Raw genomic sequence first — 18,618 nt, 5'->3', positions numbered from 1 at the left:
AAACACACGTGTTGTCATATAAATGTACTACTGTAATATTTAGTACGGTCGAACAATCCAATTTAAGTCCGGACACGCTTAAACGCCTCATTTAATCGCTCTTATTATAACCAACGTAAGAGCGATTTCGCTCTACGTCCGATCAGAGTTCGATCCGTACTCGTGAAAATACAGATACATATATTGCTTACGCACTAGTACGAATTCTGGTACAATTCCAAGCAATTCCGGCGCTTGGCATACAGCAATTTACGCGCAGTCACAGCAGAGCATTCAGTCGGTGATCATGAGTCTTTGGTTGGTATTGGTATTAACAATATAATATAATTATATGATTTTTATTAAAAAAATGTACGTTTGTATCACTATAACCCTATCATTAAGTTTCGTACAGTTAATAATGAAATCATTAGGCCATTTAACCAATTAGCCGTAAAGTTGGCAGAAAAACTGATATCTAAACAAGCCAATGAACTATACTGGATGCCTGCTACTTATCCTACCGCATCGCTGCCTCTGTGCTCGGAACGCTTCTCCGGAACAGAGATTAACAGATGACGCAAGCCGGGTCTAGTTCGAACACTACCATTCAATTAGTTCTACGATTACTCCGGACTGTGTTTTGACTTTGATTGGACGTAGCGCAAAAGCGCTCTAAGTAGTAAGATTTAAGAAAGAGTGTGTTTCTTTGGGTGAGTACGTAATCCACACGTTGGCCTCACATTGAAGTGTCGCGGAGCAACAGATTCTACCTTCATACCGCACTCTAGACGAAACTAAATCACACATAACAATAATTTTGTATTTACGAGCAATGCAGTTGAATAGCTATTGATAAAACTGACTCATGTTATAATCCTTTGCTCGTTTGGACATTGTAGGATTGGCTAATAGACTTAGTCCTGCAGCGTATGCAATTAAAAAGATTAGCTGACATAGGTACGGCGCTAATAGTTCAGTTATTTTTATAGTATTACTAGCTGACTCTGCAAACATTGTATTGTCATACAAATTAATAAAAAAAATTGGGCTATAAAATATGCGAATTGCACACAAAATTTCACACAATTTCGGAGAAGTTTGGTAACAAACACCGCGACACGTGAATTGTATATATTAGATGTCATATGGGGCAGCGCAGCCGATATTAATACAATATTTATGCTGCAGAAAAGGGCTGTTCACACTATTTATAACCTAGGTCTTAAAGAATCATTATGAAAAAAAAAATCTAAAATTATATTCTTGATAATGTTATGTATGTTCATAAGCACATTAACGTTAGAAACTGTGATAATATTAATGTTAACACCAGGAACAAAAATAAGCTTGTAATGCCTACTATTACTTTTCAAATCGAACATATTAGTATGTTATGACAGACTCACGGAATAAACGGTGTCCTTGGGGAAGTACATGAGCGCGAACTTGGTGGCGTTCCACAGTTTGTTGCAGAAGAACCGATAACCCTGCACCCGCAGGATGTCCAGGTTGAGGTCCCGGCCTTGCGTCATGGCGCACAGGGCAAACCTGTAAGGAATACAAATATATAGAAGCCTGATATGCACAGAAACTGAATTACGACATTTTTTAGAGATACTCAAGTGATGTTAGGTGATCACCGCCGCCCACATTCTCTTGCAACACCAGAGGAATCACAGGAGCATTGCAAGCTTTAAAGATATTTTTTTAAGGTAACCATGTCGTATCGTCCTGGAAACACCGCACAAGGAATCTCATTCCACAACTTGGTAATACGTAGGAGAAAGTTCCTTGAAAACCGCACTGTGGGGCACACATCCAGATGGTGGGGATGATATACTTACTTGTGGCGTGTCGTGCGAATATAAAATTCGGCGACCGGAATCATATCTTAAGGTCTATAACAAATGCGCGTACACCTTCCTTAAAGGCCGGCAACGCTCTTGTGATTCCTCTGGTGTTGCAGGAGAGTATGGGCGGCGGTGATCACTTAACACCAGGTGACCCGTACGCTCGTTTGTCCTCCTATTCCATAAAAAAAAATGCATTTATTTAAAGCAGAAATAGCAAAAATTATGTTGGCGGGGTATTCGTTTCTCTGTTTGTTACGAATACGAAGTAAGTGTTACTCTTGGTAAATAAAATATATATTATTTCAAGCAATACTGAACAGGTACCTCAGAGCATCAGTCCCACATTCAGGAATACCATTGGGGTAGTCTTGCTTCTGGCCTTGCTTGGCTTTCTCCACCTCCTTAGGGTCCAGGTTAGAGTCAGCCAGCAGAGCGTGGAGCTCCTCTAACGTAATCCCCCGCACAACGTCAACGGGATCAATGACGTTGCCGAGAGACTTGGACATCTTTCGACCGTGTGCGTCACGGACCATGGGGTGAAGGTATACTTCTCTGAAAAAAAAAAATTCATTTACGACTATTGTTTGCGTCTTTTCAGAGTCTAGTAAGGACAATGCTCCCAGTATCGTATTAATGCATTATTTGAGTTTTGGCCATTAATAATTGTTTTCTTATGTTTTACATAACAAATCTTTCAGTGTGTCAACAGTCTTCAGTGTTCCTTAAAAATCTCGTATTTTTCGCGTGAAATTATTATCATTTTGTTTGGAAAACGATTTTATTAAACTTTATCAGCGTCTGCCTCTCCATCCGACTTACTTAGAAGTAATTAAATCATTCTCACATGACTCGATTTATTAATCGTAGGTAAAAACTAAAAATAGTTGGTAATGTTATTCTGGGATACACTTGATGAAAAAATTGGCCATCCCAAAGTTGTTCTCACCAAAGCCCAAATTCATAAGAACAAGCTACTTAGGGCCTACATATCTTCTGTTTTCTAGTGAGTCTTCAGCAATTTAAATTTTTCCACTTTGACTATACAGAGTGACTAGTAACTAACGCAAAACCTGATGTACCTAATTTGCCCCTAAAAGGGCTTGATAAAGTCACCAGCAACTGTGCATGGATATGTACCTATTGTAAAATCTAATATATAAAATTCTCGTGTCGCGGTGTTTGTTACAAAACTCCTCCGAAACGGGTGGATTGTATGAAATTGTCTGAGAATCACAGCCAACATCCATTTATTTTCTCAAAAATTTTTTGATGAAACATTTTTAACAATTTATATGGCAATACAACGTTTGCTGTGTCAGCTAGAATAATGTCAATAATATATAAAATAGAGATCATTATAACGTCCAATAATAATACTTACTTGAATGGTAATTTCCCCATAAGCCGTTGCCCAAAGAATACCATCCTCGCGACCCAGAAGAATAGAATGTCGTGTCCTGTTTCCAGGAGGGTCGTTGGATAGAACGCCTGCAAATAGAATACTCAATTAATGCAATGAAATAATGTAAAAATGCATAGAGATGACTTAATATTATGTTCTATTGATGTGATGCCAACCAGCTCAGTTTTCTTGGCATTTAGATAAACAATGTCCAATCAATACGTAGGGATAAGGAAGATTTGATTCTGACAAAAGTATTTCTACATGCAATTTTGTTTTATAAGTAGACCCAACAGACGTTGTATTGTCATACAAATTAATAAAAATAAAAAATTGGGCTATAAAATAGCCGAATTGCACACAAAATTTCACACAAATTGTTTCAGCCGTTTTGGATGAGTTTGGTAACAAACACCGCGACACGAGAATTTTATAAGATGTCCTATGGTTTAATATTAAGGGTCAGCCGATATTACCACCATCTTTGAGCTGCAGAAGGCTGTTCACGCTATTTATAACCTAAAGAATCATTTTGAGAAAAATTTCTATGATTATAGTCTTGATAATGTTATGCATCTTTATAAGCATATTAGCAAATACGATAGAAACTGTGATATTATATTATAAACTAAATAAACTTTTATACGATTAATGTTATAAAACGGGTTTGTTATAGAACTTTCTGGAGACACACACACATCTCGAAACAGATTTTTTTTTATCTCAACGATACAGTATCCATACTAATATTATAAATGCGAAAGTAACTCTGTCTGTCTGTCTGTCTGTTCCTCTTTCACGCCTAAACGGCTGAACGGATTTTGATGAAATTTGGTATGGTGATAGATGATAACCTAGAAATGGTCATAGGCTATAAATAATCACGCCATCGTTCTTAGGGGGTAGGCAGTAGGCAGACAGATCTTGATGAAATTTAGTAAGGTAAATACTAATTGATGAAATTTAGCGAGCGAAGAGGCGGTGCGGCGCGAGGGGAGGGCCGTGCCCAACTGTGCCTACCCAAGCGGGCAGACGCACGAGGGCAGACGTCGTCGTCGCACGTATGCGAATATTGAAATATTGCGTTACGAAACTCTATTCGTTGCGTATTTTTGGTTAGGTTTGTCAGGTGCATAGTTGTTTAGGTTCAATACGTTATTGATTGATTTAGATATTTAGGTTATAAGTAAAAAGGTTTGCTTTATCGAAGTTTTTATAAAAAATTGTCTTACGTTGTAGTTTTTAAAACTACCGATTTTAAAAATCTTTAATTATTGTTTTATTGTTTTCGATATGCCACGCAAACGTAAATCCAATCTAAGCCGTAGTTCTAGCAGAGCTCGAACTGCAAAAGTTGCTAGAAGCCAAGAATCTGAAGAGCAGACTCAGACGCGTCAGATGTTAGATTCTCAGCGTCATGCGACTCAAAGAGCTTCTGAGACCTATACGCAGACTCAAGCCCGTAGGACCTTAGATGCTGAGCGCCACGCATCTCAAAGGGCCTCTGAGACGTTTACACAGACTCAAGCCCGTCAGGCCCTAGATGCTGAACGCCACGCATCTCAAAGAGCCTCTGAGACGTTTACGCAGACTGAGACCCGTCAGGCCCTGGATGCTGAACGCCACGCATCTCAAAGGGCCTCTGAGACCTATACGCAGACTCAAGCCCGACAAACCTTAGATGCTGAGCGCCACGCATTTCAAAGGGCCTCTGAGACGTTTACGCAGACTCAGGCCCGTCAGACCCTGGATGCTGAACGCCACGCATCTCAAAGAGCTGCTGAGACAGTGGAACAGACTCAGACACGTCGAGTTTTAGATGCCGAACGTCACGCGCAATTGATTGCGGCAGAGACTGACGAAGATTCACAAAGACGACGTCTTTTAAATGCTGAACGGCAGGCAGAAAGAAGACGTACGTCTTCAATGAGTACGTGGGAGGCATTTAATGGTGCCGCTTTTGAGTATGACCCTTTGATCGACTATGTTAATCACCGATTGGTTATCATTGGGAGAATGGATAAAAAATGCAGATATTGTGAAGCACTGAAATGGAAAGAAGAAACTCCAGGTATGTGCTGTTCTGGTGGAAAGGTTAAAATTCCATTACTTGGCGAGCCAGAGGAACCTCTTAAATCTTTACTTTTATACGACAGTAACGAATCGCGCCGGTTTTTAAGCAGGATTAGAAAGTATAATTCTTGCTTTCAGATGACGTCATTTGGTGTAGATAAGGAGGTCGTAATGCCTGGATTTTCACCTACTTTTACCATCCAAGGACAGGTGTATCACAGGATTGGTTCCTTACTTCCCGCAAATAATGAACAACCAAAGTTTTTGCAACTTTATTTCATGGGCGATGAAAAAAACGAAGCTGATCGCAGGTGTCAAAATATACAAGGGATCGAAAGGGATACTGTTTTAAAAATCCAGAGAATGTTGCATGAACATAATCGCCTTATCAATACTTTCAAAACAGCACTAGAAAGAATGCCGGGAGAGGATTATAGGTTGGTGATGCACCCCGATCGCACACCAAGTGGGGAACATGAAAGGCGGTATAATGCAACGTTAATAAATGAAGTCGCAGCCTTGGTTACAGGCGAACAGTTTGCTTTCCGTGATATAGTTTTACAGGCCCGAGATGACACATTAACCAGGGTGCCTGATACTCATAAATTTTATGATGCGTTGCAATATCCGATCATATTTAGTAAGGGACAAGAGGGGTACCACTTTCAAGTTCCTCAAATTAATCCTGTAACAGGTCTTCCCTTGCATAACAAAAAGGTTTCATGCATGGATTTTTATGCCTACAACATGATGATACGAGAAAACAACTTTAACATTGTACAAAGATGCAAGCAACTGGCCAATCAGTTTTGCGTTGACATGTACGTTAAAGTTGAAAGCGAGAGGTTACGGTACATATCATTAAATCAAACTAAACTAAGAGCAGAGAATTACATCCATCTTCAAGACGCTGTGGCAAATGACGCTAATTTAAATCCAAATAACTTAGGTCGTATGGTCATTTTACCATCTTCATTTGTAAATAGCCCGCGGTACTTACACGAATATACTCAGGACGCGTTTGTTTATGTGCGTACACATGGTCGCCCTGACTTATTCGTCACCTTTACTTGCAACCCAGCCTGGCCCGAAATAGTCAATCAGTTGATGCCGGGGCAAAGCGCAATAGATAGACATGATGTAGTCGCAAGAGTTTTTAGACTAAAAGTTAAAAAACTAATGGATGTGATTAATAAAGGCCGAGTGTTCAGAGAAGCGCGCTGCTTTATGAACTCTGTCGAATGGCAGAAACGTGGACTGCCACATGTCCATATATTATTGTGGTTAAAAGATAAGTTACGACCCGATCAAATAGATAACATAATCAGCGCTGAAATACCGGATCCTAACATTGACAAGACTCTCCATGACATTATTGTAAAAAATATGATTCACGGTCCATGCGGACCCGAAAATCCACAGTGCCACTGCATGAAAGACGGAAAATGCACAAAAAAATTTCCTCGCAAGTTAGTGAAAGAGACCGTGCATAACGACCACGGATACCCGCAGTATCGTAGAAGAGCGCCAGCGAAATGGTAGCTACGTTACGGTTGATAATAGTTGGGTAGTCCCCTATTCACCAATTTTATCAAAAATGTTTAACGCCCACATAAATGTTGAGACATGCAGTTCAGTACGCGCCATCAAATATATTTGCAAATATATAAACAAGGGTAGTGATCAAGCTATTTTCAATTTTAGAAATACTGATCTTGCGAATCCCGTAGATGAGGTACAAACTTATCAGTCTGGTCGGTATGTCAGCAGCAACGAAGCCGTGTGGCGTCTGTTAGCATTTCCGTTGCACGAAAGGCATCCCACCGTGACACATCTCAGCGTGCATTTAGAAAATGGTGAACGCGTTTATTTTAATGAACACAATTTCCACGAACGAATAACTACTCCGCCAAAAACCACACTCACTGCTTTTTTTGATCTTTGTATCAGAGATGAGTTTGTAAAAACTCTTCTTTATGTCGAGGTGCCGAGGTATTATACTTGGGATGCAAGTAGGAAAACTTGGAAACGCCGCATTCAAGGTACTTCAGTTCACGATTGGCCTGGCGTCAAATCTGGAGATGCTTTAGGACGAGTTTATACAGTTCATGTTAGTAACATGGAATGTTTTTGTCTACGCATGCTTTTACACCATGTGCGCGGACCTACCTCTTTCAATGATCTAAAAAAATACAACACACAAGATTATCCTACATTTCGAGAGGCATGTGAGGCAAGAGGATTACTGGAGAATGACAGCCATTGGGATGTGACACTGGAAGAAGCTGCTCAATGTAGAACAGCAGGCAAGATGAGAGAGCTATTTGCTGTATTAGTAGCGACATGTGGTCTTTCAAATCCTCAACAATTGTGGGATAAATACAAAAATGATATGACCGACGATATATTGCACAGATTACAAGAGCAAAATCCCAATGTCACGTACAGTGATTTAATTTACAATGAGGGTCTGACAAAAATTGAAGAACAGGTTAAAACAATTTCTGGAAAGGATTTATCAGATTATGGAATGATCAGACCACAGAGAACCGAGGAAATCAGTAGCGATTTAATACGGGAACTAGATTACGATACTGCTTCCTTACAACAACAATTGACAGAGTCTGTTCCAGGTTTGATCCCAGAACAAAGGTTAGTATATGACAATGTTTTCAAAAAAATCGAAGATGGCGAAGGTGGTTTGTTATTTTTGGATGCTCCCGGAGGCACGGGAAAAACCTTTCTTTTAAACTTGCTTTTAGCGCAAATCCGAAAAGATAAAGGAATTGCTGTAGCAGTTGCCTCTTCCGGAATAGCCGCCACTCTGCTGAATGGTGGTCGAACGGCACATTCGGTGCTTAAACTGCCATTAAACTTAGCCCATGAAGAAATGCCAGTCTGTAATATAAGTAAAAACAGCGAGCGTGGACGTATGTTGCAGCAATGTAAATTATTAGTTTGGGATGAGTGTACTATGTCCCATAAAAGAGCAATTGAAGCTCTAGATCGGACTTTGAAAGACATCAAGAGTAATCCAAATATCATGGGGGGGATGGTGGTACTTTTAGCGGGCGATTTTAGACAGACTTTGCCGGTTATCACTAAAGGCACCCCTGCAGATGAAATAAATGCGTGTTTAAAAGCGTCAACGTTATGGGTGCACGTAAAAACGTTTAGTCTGTCTACAAATATTAGAGTGCAACTACACAATGATGTACAATCTGGACAATATGCTGCTGCTCTTCTTAAAATTGGAGAAGATCGTATAGCAAAGGATGGTAATGGCATGATTACATTGGATCGTGAATTCTGCAATGTTGTGCATAATCCAGATGATCTAAATAACTTCGTCTATAGCGAACTGCTAACTAATATGAGGAATAGAGACTGGTTATGTGAAAGAGCAATTTTAGCGCCGACGAATGAAATGGTGGGACAGATAAACGAGCAAATTATGTCACGCGTGGAAGGTGATATTGTTGAGTTTCTCTCTGTAGACACTGTAATGGATACTGAACAAGTAACATCATACCCTGTAGAATTTCTTAATTCTTTAGAACTGTCGGGAGTACCTTCACACAAACTGAGGCTGAAAGTAGGCGTTCCTGTCCTTTTAATGCGGAATTTAGATGCACCAAGACTGTGTAATGGCACACGGTTGCAAGTGACACACCTCGGTCGCAATATTGTAAAAGCAATCATTATGACTGGAATGGCAAAAGGAGAGAACGTTTTAATCCCCCCTATACCCATAATTCCGACAGATTTGCCATTCCAGTTTAAGAGATTACAGTTTCCGCTGAAAATCGCATTCGCTATGACGATAAATAAAGCTCAGGGGCAAACATTAAAAGTAGCCGGCATTAATTTAGAAAAGAGTTGTTTTTCTCACGGACAATTATACGTGGCTTGCGCACGTGTTTCAAGTCCACAGAATCTCCATGTGTTGGCCAGAGAGGGAAAAACAAAGAACATAGTTTACAAAAATGTACTACAGTAATAAGGCCTCCTATTTTTAGCTTCCTACATTATTATACTACTTACATTAAGTTAGTACTTCCTACGCAGATGATGTTACGGATGTCACACTGTCTAACATCGGGGGTTGGCAGGTAGGTAGTTAGTAGTATTTTAAACCGATTTACATTATTTACTTTTTATATTTACTAAGGAAACATTCGGAGCTATCCATTATGTAGTTTAGGTTGCTTTTGAACAAATTTTGATGTCAAGTTGAGGACTGGAACACGATAGTGGGACATTGTTGCAGGGGGACTTATAGCCGGGAGAAAACAAAAAAACTTATGCGGACGAAGTCGCGGGTAAAAGCTAGTCAATAATAAATAAGATTAATATATTTGTTATATTAAAATAATCGGCTTAAATCGGTCTCTCGTCTCTCTCTATTAGACGCATTACCGGCTGGGTATTCGCCAATTGGTATTGTATAGAATGCCTAGGCATAGTATGAAATATTGCCGCCCAGGTACTATTACTTAATATATAAAAGAGAATGTATGTTAGTATGTTCCCTAATAACTCCTAAACTATTCGACCGATCTCAATGAAATCTTTTGTAATTCGTTGAAGCTCAAGGAAGGTTTACATATATAGTTTGTCGTGTCACGATCCCACCCACGCATTTACCATATCTCTCGAACCGTTTATTAACAGAACAACGTCTGTTGGGTCACCTAATACAAGCAATTTCGGTATCATCCCGACGAAACTATGGTATGCGCTTTGTTTGTACGGTGATGCTACGATACGAGATGGATACCTTAGAAATTACGTACATCTGTGAATCTAGGTGGCGGTGATCACTTAACGTCAGCATCAACATTACATCTTATCATCATCTCGAAATCCATTTCACAACAAACCACTTCACAACTTTCTATTGCGATTCGAAAGTGGCTTATAAAAAGCCGCATAAATTCCATTTTCTCTTTTATTCCTTATGGAAATAATCTCCTGTACCATAAAGTACATGCTAGCTTCAAATTGAATATTTACCTACGTTATGTTTCAATACACATTAGACAGTCATTCCATCTACACATAACTTTCAGCTTTCTTATTAGTTTATTTATATTTTTAGTTCGGGGTAGTAATGCGGTACGCTACGCTCCGCTTTGTGACGCAATATTCACTGTTATGGGCAGGGCCGTTTTATAAATTCAACTATTTCATTCGATCATTTCGAAGTGGATTAACATAATGTACCTAGGATGTGTCTAACACACAATACATATAAAATGCTTTCGCTGATATGACGGTTAAGGTCGAAGGTAAGAGTGCACTTGGCGAAGATGGAAACCATGGCTACGGAACATTCAAGAAAGACCAAAGACAACTCTTCCGTACAGCTAGTGATGGGGATGATAACTGAAGAGGAAGGAATAAGAAGTATTCCCATAAAATAACATAAATAAATGTTTCTCATGCAGACGACGCTTTCAAATATGTTTTATTTTGATGTTAGTGTTGTTAAACAGCGAAAAGTTACTTACCGCCAGGTCATCAGTATTATCTGGCCATCCGAATATGGCGAAGGGGAAGAGACCTGATGAGAACCATGTGTCCAGCACATCCTGATCCCTCTCCAGCTTCATGCTGTCCACGGGGAGGTTGAACTTCGCGGCTGCCTTGGCCAGGGCTTCGGCTTCAGTGTGCGCCGATACCCAACACTCTTCTTCTTTCTATGATGATATCCACATAGAAAATATATTTGATATTCAATTTTAAGAGAAAATTTGTAAATATAATATTATGTGTAGGTGTCTAATAAAAAATCTAATAAGGATACACGTGTAATATTCAGTTTTGCAAGCGTTAATATTGATACAAAATTACATTCTAGTACATAAATGGACTATAAATAAATAAAAAAAATGATGACCAACTGGCAGGCAACTAGGTGTCGGTATGAGATAATTAAGTGCCATTTAATGGTATTTTGAAAGCCATTGATAACTTTAATAATAATAATAATTCAGTATTTCTGATGCATTAGATATAATTTTTGATAAATTTAATACATCATTTTACAACATTATCCCAGAAAATGTACAAAAAACATGCGTTGTGTAATTCGTGAGAACTATTAAAAAACGTTTGTGTGATAATTTGCATAAATGACTTTCTAAATGATACCATATATTATTTATACCATGCAACATTATTTAAAGAAAAAAGAATCCCGTTGAGTTTCGTGTGCCCGTAATTCACTGGTATGAGGCGTGTATTGTGGAATGGATGGTAGATATTGATGTGCAATAATTGATTTTAAATTCTATTTTCAACAAATATATTTCTATTTGAATCATAGCATAACTATTTAATAAAAAATATAACATAATATATTATATAAAAAACAGCATGTGTCATATCTTTTCCGATTCTAATTTAGTTCATTAAATACTTCGAAAAAAAGCTGTATTATGGGCGACATGGATGATTATACTGTTCATAAAATAAAATTAATATAAAAAAACAGTGTAACTCAAAAATCAATGCAACTCATATGCGTCTACGTGCATTACTATTACAACTTCAAATCATGCCCATGCACGCTGTGTTGAACGTACTGTGTGCGTGCGCGCCCGTTTCGCTGTCTTCCTGCGTCCGCTGCGCGTGCGTCGCCGGTGCGGCTTTACGTACACGCTCTCCTTACTCACCACTACCTTAGACAGCATACCCATATTAAAACACTGCACGTGGCAGGATGATCCTGTTGCCGGAGACTCCGTTTCAGATTCTTTAAAGCTATTGTGAGTATATATATGTAGGGATATATACATATTAATTATTTATTTATAATTGCTTATAAAATGCTCACAGAATACCTTTATTTATTTATTTTGTATGTGGATGATGCAGCTACTGTACTCAATAACTTTTGTATTAATTTACATTTACTTTTTTGACTTACTCGTGTAAGAAATTGACTATTTGACGTTTGACTGTGTCTGTTGCATCATTTTACATTTTACATATTATATTGTAATTTGAAATGATTTGTAAATCGATGTGCTTAAATGTAAATCTTGATATAAAAGAGTGGCAATGAGTTTCTTGCTACTTCTTCTCATTAGCTCAACCCTTTACGAAGTAGCGGTAGATTCATTAAGAAAAATATTTTTTTTTTGACATTCATAAGTGTCATTTCTGTGACCTTCGTGAATAAACTGATTTTGATTTGATTGATTTTGACATATCTCTATTTTAATTGCCTCATTTTTTATAGCGAAATGCAAATTAAAGTTCTTCGAAACACAATTTATACAACAATAACAGGCTGGCTATATGAAATAAACAATATTAAAAATGCCTTAGGGTAAGAATCATAAACTTATGATACTACCGTAATAGACAAACACTCTCCTCATTACAGCGAGACTAAATTTTAAATGTTCATGTGTAATATTTTGCTTTTGGTCAATCCCTATGACAATTATTGATTTACAACGGCGTCATATTCACGTATACAATATTTTACTATCTAGAAGATACTTTCTCAAATGATTATAATCTGAAGAAAATAGAGTGTTTGCTGCGTATATAAAATGTAATATTTAGTATTTTAGTGCATATGTTCAACGATAATAAACATCACGAAAGTAGTATTGAAGAATCATTATTTACCTATGAAATGTTTCTTTAGTTAGATTGTTGCTATATGTAAAACAACACAATCTAAAACAGAACACGACACCATTATATTTTTTAAACCGTTAAAACACAGAACAATATCGATAAAAAACACTAAAATTAAAACGCGATCCACTTTGACAGGAGACTAATGGACACTAAATTGTTTCAAAACGGTTTCATGATCTTCATCTATTTCGTCTCTTTCCCCACACAGGTTTTTATGTAAGAATAGTTATCTCACTTTCACACAGGGTTCGTCTATTACGGCAGTATAATAAGTTTATGGTAAGAATAGATTTTCACGGGCTATTTTTAACAATTCGACGCCTATTTTGCATGAAAACGACGAGGTTTTAGTCCTTTAGAGCCCAGTGCGATTTGGTAATTTTTACACACACCCGTGGTACCAAAGTGTGTAGATTTGAGCTATGAAACGTATTAATTCAAATCTATCTCAAACTAATAAAATATTAGTAGAATACAGTTATTATCAAATAGATTCTACTTCGACTTTATCTTCTATTCTTCAGTATTCGTATTGCAACTTAAATCAGTCTTTCTGCTTATTAATTATTAAAAAGATCAATAATGTTGCAGACGTTACTGTAGTGATCCCAGGGATCGTTTTAATTCTATAATAACGTGAGATAACGCACGACCCTATATCTAGATTTTTATGTCTCGTTCCTCTGAGAAAAACTGTTGTTTACAAATTACACTGGCTACCACAATGACCATTCAATGATCACACCAGACTGACTGACAGACTAGAGCGATTTGCTGGTCCCCCACCTTGTTCTGAACATACCTAAGGCGCAGTACAGTGGTTTCCGTCAATGCAAATCTAATTTTTTTCTCTTCTAAGTTTTAACACACAGTGAATTATCTTCCACGTACCTCGGAGATGACCCTGTAAGCGGGTATCTGGTGGCCCCACCACAGCTGCCGGGAGATGCACCAATCGCGGATCCCTTCCATCCAGTGGTACCAGATCTTCTCATGGACGTCCGGGATGATCTTCAGATCGCCGCTCTTAACCGCTTGGATGGCTTCAGACGCCATCTTGTCACAACGTATATACCTAAACAATTACCGGTGTACTGTTACTTTCAAATTACCAAAAAAACTGATTTATCAGTTATTGAACACATTTATGATGAAAAAAAATAGATTATTACTTTGGAAACCACACTCTTAATAGTGTTTATTGTTTGTTAGATACTTAGCAAATTTTACTATGTGACTTAATGCCCTGAACTAAATTATTGATTGTTATTAGGTAAAAGGTACTTTATTTTTATTACTTACTTTGTAACATTATTACAGAAAACCTCTCAGAATCTAAGTATTAGAATTAAATAAATAGTTTGAATAAGGATAAAATGAAAACTTATATCTATTAATAATAAGAAACTGTTTTTTTTTTGGTGATGTCAGTTCTAATTTAAATTGCTGGGTAAATGAGACTTAACATCTTATGTCTCAAGGTGACGAGCACAATTGTAGTGGCACTCAGAATATTTGGGGTTTTCAAGAACGCTGAGCGGCACTGCAATGGGCAGGGCGTATAAATTGCCATTACAGTCCCTTACTGTCAAAAAAACTTCTCAGTTTTAGATTTCAACAGCTTCAATGAACTGTTTCAGAGACTGATATTGAAAGCACAAATATTCTCTAAGACACTCACCACTGTGGTCTCAGGAGAGGTTCAACAACATCCTTGGAGCGACTGCACAGCGGCACTACCATGGTGTGATCCTTGGTCTCACGGTACAATTTCGCCTTCTCCAATGTCTTTATTATCTCACGTCGGACGTCAAAACGTTTCATACCCTATTCGAAAAGTAAATTATTATACATAAAACGAATATTATACATCCTTGAAGTCAAACAGACATACAGACTTCAATATTTATTTAGTAACTAAACTTTTTTTTAATGTTTGTAACAGTAAAGGGTTCATTGATCAGTTTTTTAGGGATTTTGAATGGAACTGAAAGAGATATTTTACTATGTATATGCATGCATTTAATTTCCTCATTCATTATTTTATATCGAAATAATAAGTCGTGATTTTTGCGACGGGATCTCAGGGATTACATTCTGAATCAAACAAATTTAAAAAAAATGTCAAAAAAAATTCGTGTGGACCACCCTTAACATTTAGGGGGATGAAAAATAGATGTTGTCCGATTCTCAGACCTACCCAATATGCACTCAAAGTTTCATGAGAATCGGTCAAGCCGTTTCGGAGGAGTTCAATGTTTAACACCATGACACGAGAATTTTATATATGAGAGATTATAACGAATTTTGCATTTAAACATGTACCTACAGACTCAAAGTTACGCGACACGAAATTTTGTTATAATTAATGTGAAAATTCGATATAAAAACATTTCAGTCCCTTAAAATTATATTTAATAAATTTAATGTAATTAAATAATGTAACGGTAAATTTTTAAATTTAATACAAGGATATTTACACACATTATTTTCAAGATACCAATTTTATAATCTTATTGTATCCTGTATCACTTTGGGTTGTCTTGAAGAGATCGCTTCAAACGATAAGACCGCCCATTGCGTACCTATCACATGTAATTAGTTCAAAATCTATTTTATAATTTTTTTATTTTTAAATCTGTATGGTATGCAATAAACTGTCTATCTAACGTTATAATACATGATTCAAATTGTAGATATTTGAAGTGTAAATTACCGAGAAGGGTCCACAATTGTCGAGCATACGTCCCTCAGCGTCGAACACAGTGATGCACGGCAGATTGTGTCGCTTGCCCAGATCGTAGTCATTCTGGTCGTGGGCTGGTGTTATCTTCACGGCTCCTGCGTATTCCACATTCATATATTCACATAACACATAAATACCATACGTAATAGCTTTAAGGGTAAATGTATACACTTCTATAATAAAGTCCCAGCCACTGTTCAGGCATTATTTATAAATAAATTTAAATGTTTTATAAGAAAAATGGCTCTGTCATAAATCCTACTACTCTACTGCAGAATATATATTGAAGGATTGGCGAATAGGCTTAGTTCTTCAGCATATGCGGTTAAGAAAATTAGACGGTTAACTGACATAGATACGGCGAGATTAGTATACTTTAGTTATTTTCATAGTATTATGTCCTATGGTATATTGTTATGGGGCAGTGCGGCGGATATTAATACTATCTTTGTGCTGCAGAAGAAGGCTATTCGCGCGATTTATAACCTAGGTCCTAAAGAATCATTAAGAGAAAAATTTAAGAAAATAAACATTTTGACTGTTGCTTCTCAATACATTTTCGATAATGTTTCGTATGTTCATAAGCACATTGAGGAATTTTCTAGAAACTGTGACATTCGTAAAAAAAGCGCGTACACCTTCCTTAAAGGCCGGCAACGCTCCTGTGATTCCTCTGGTGTTGCAAGAGATTGTGGGCGGCGGTGATCACTTAACAACAGGTCACCCGTACGCTCGTTTGTCCTCCTATTCCATAAAAAAAAAATCATAATGTTAACACGAGGAACAACCATAAACTTGTTATGCCTACTACTCGGTTGGGTCGAGTTAGTAAGTCTTTTGTTGGGCGATGTATATGCTTCTACAATATGATCCCAGAAAATGTACAAAACAAATGTGTTACGAAATTTAAAAGAATTATTAAAAAACGTTTGTATGGGAAAGGTTATTATAGCATAAACGATTTTCTTAATGACACCACTGACTGGGAATAAAGTGAACACCCTCAGGCTCTTTTATTATAAATGTTTATTGTACGATATTACATTGTAATCCATATTTTATATTAAAAAAAAAGCCCGCTGAGTTTCTTGCGCCCATTCTTCTCAGGTCTGAGGCAGTCTCTTTTGAATGGGTGGTAGATTTTGACGTTCAATAAGTGATTTTAAATCCTATTTTGAATAAAAATATTTGAATTTGAATATCTAAATTATCGGACAGCCTGGGACTAGATTGTAATTATTTTATAGCAATAGCAATGAAAGTACAAAATTGTATATTTTTATTAAAAAGAGCGCAAAAAGAGAATGCTGGGAGAGTTTCTTGCGCCGCTTCTTCTCTCTCAGAGCGCCATTTGTTTCCGAAGCAGTAGTAGTATCTAGTAGTTATTAGAAATTACATCAAAAAGAATTCTAAACGAATCAATTTTGAGAAAATAAATGCTTTATTATGCCTTTTTACCAGAGAGACTACACAGGGACAAAATACGTAAAATAATAGCTGTTGTCACCGGTCAAGTGTGTCCCTTGAACAAGCATCTATCTATCTATCATAGGTGTTACAGACAGCACTTTGTGCAAAGGATGCATGGAGGCAGAAGAAACGCCAGAACACGCGCTTATGGAGTGCAGCAGTGTGGCCGAACAACGGGCACAAATACTCCAATCTCCAGCATCGCTTCCGGATGCCTGCAGAAACTTAAAAGGATTGCTAGACTTCTGGAATGATATGGGCTGGTTGGAATAAGAAGACATGTGAAAACGCAGAATGATCCAGTCGAGAGTCTAAGTGTGTAAACAGCCCGGATAAACTTACTAACTATATACATACTAGCTATTTATTTCAAGATGGCCGTCTTCGGCGGTAACAAAATTACGTGATAGGTTCTTAATAGCGTTTCTGTACTGTAACTAAGCGAGTATCAAGCATAGCTAAACGCGTGCGCGTAGCGCGGTGGGTAGTAAAAACTGTTGAGTAACAACACTTACATTGATTATCTATGGATTATATATATGGCAACCCTCTCTGTTCATATAGTCTGTTGGTGTTTAAGCGTATGCCAGTATAATTTTACTATGAATAAATATATTTAAAACAGTGATTTAGATCGCCTAAACTGCGTAATTAAGTAAATCTTCAATACTCCCATTAATAAAAACTATCTCTAAATGACCGGTAACTCCACGGACTAGTAAAATAAGACGGACTCCGCGCCGTGATATTAGCAAGTGAGGCACCGTTATGCTAGTGTGAATGATTATATTATGATTCTAGTTACACAATTTTTTCTCCCTTAAATAATCATATACGGCCACAAATACTTATATCGTGTCGTTTTTACACTTATTCACAACACACGACGCCATTTTTAAAATATTTTATTGAAACGCAAACTGATCTGTCACAGATGACAATTCTCATAATGGCCGCCTATCGGCCTGTAGTAGTGTAAGTGTGTGCGTAGTACTATGTATTCACATGTTAATCGGCTTGTTTTGGTGGTACACTGTTATGTAAGGTGACACGGAGTCCTTATTTCTTACTAGTCCGTGCGGTAACTCATTATAATATAATTTGTGATAAGCACGCCAAATTGTGGTGTAATTAAAACAATAATAATATAATCTCTTATTCTGGGTACTTCTCTATCTCTTATTTTAGGTTTGACCATTCAAGTACATAGTACAAAATTTTCCTTATCCATTATAAAGAGAAAGGTTCTCTCACTTTTAATAATATATGGCCTATACTCGCCGAAAAATATGTATATAAAACTCACCAGTTCCAAAATTCATGTCGACATACTCATCGGCAATGACGGGCAGCTTCCTGTCAACTATAGGATGCACCAAGTTTTTGCCTATCAGATGTTTGTATCTGAAATTATTTATTAATATTTTATT

The 18,618-nt window shown here is 37.3% G+C and overlaps 1 protein-coding gene across 2 annotated transcripts in view; it reads right to left on the bottom strand.

Annotated features, from left to right (window-relative positions):
• The window catches only part of LOC126979132 (valine--tRNA ligase), a 33,849-nt gene that overhangs the window by 8,020 nt on the left and 7,211 nt on the right, over positions 1-18,618 (bottom strand). The window contains exons 7-15 of one of the 2 annotated variants that reach the window (XM_050828361.1): positions 18,495-18,592; positions 15,689-15,813; positions 14,654-14,799; positions 13,864-14,047; positions 11,901-11,996; positions 10,824-11,012; positions 3,217-3,323; positions 2,160-2,387; positions 1,389-1,530 (exon numbers count right to left, since the gene is read on the bottom strand). In XM_050828361.1, coding sequence (XP_050684318.1) covers positions 1,389-1,530; positions 2,160-2,387; positions 3,217-3,323; positions 10,824-11,012; positions 11,901-11,996; positions 13,864-14,047; positions 14,654-14,799; positions 15,689-15,813; positions 18,495-18,592 — 1,315 coding nt within the window. The remainder of the gene's footprint in view (positions 1-1,388; positions 1,531-2,159; positions 2,388-3,216; positions 3,324-10,823; positions 11,013-11,900; positions 11,997-13,863; positions 14,048-14,653; positions 14,800-15,688; positions 15,814-18,494; positions 18,593-18,618) is intronic. The other variant, XM_050828369.1, reaches the window with a different exon arrangement.

This window comes from Leptidea sinapis, chromosome 3 (assembly GCF_905404315.1).
Source record: "Leptidea sinapis chromosome 3, ilLepSina1.1, whole genome shotgun sequence".
In the NCBI taxonomy this organism is placed as follows: Eukaryota; Metazoa; Arthropoda; class Insecta; order Lepidoptera; family Pieridae; genus Leptidea; species Leptidea sinapis.
This window is presented reverse-complemented; position numbering and strand designations above follow the sequence as displayed.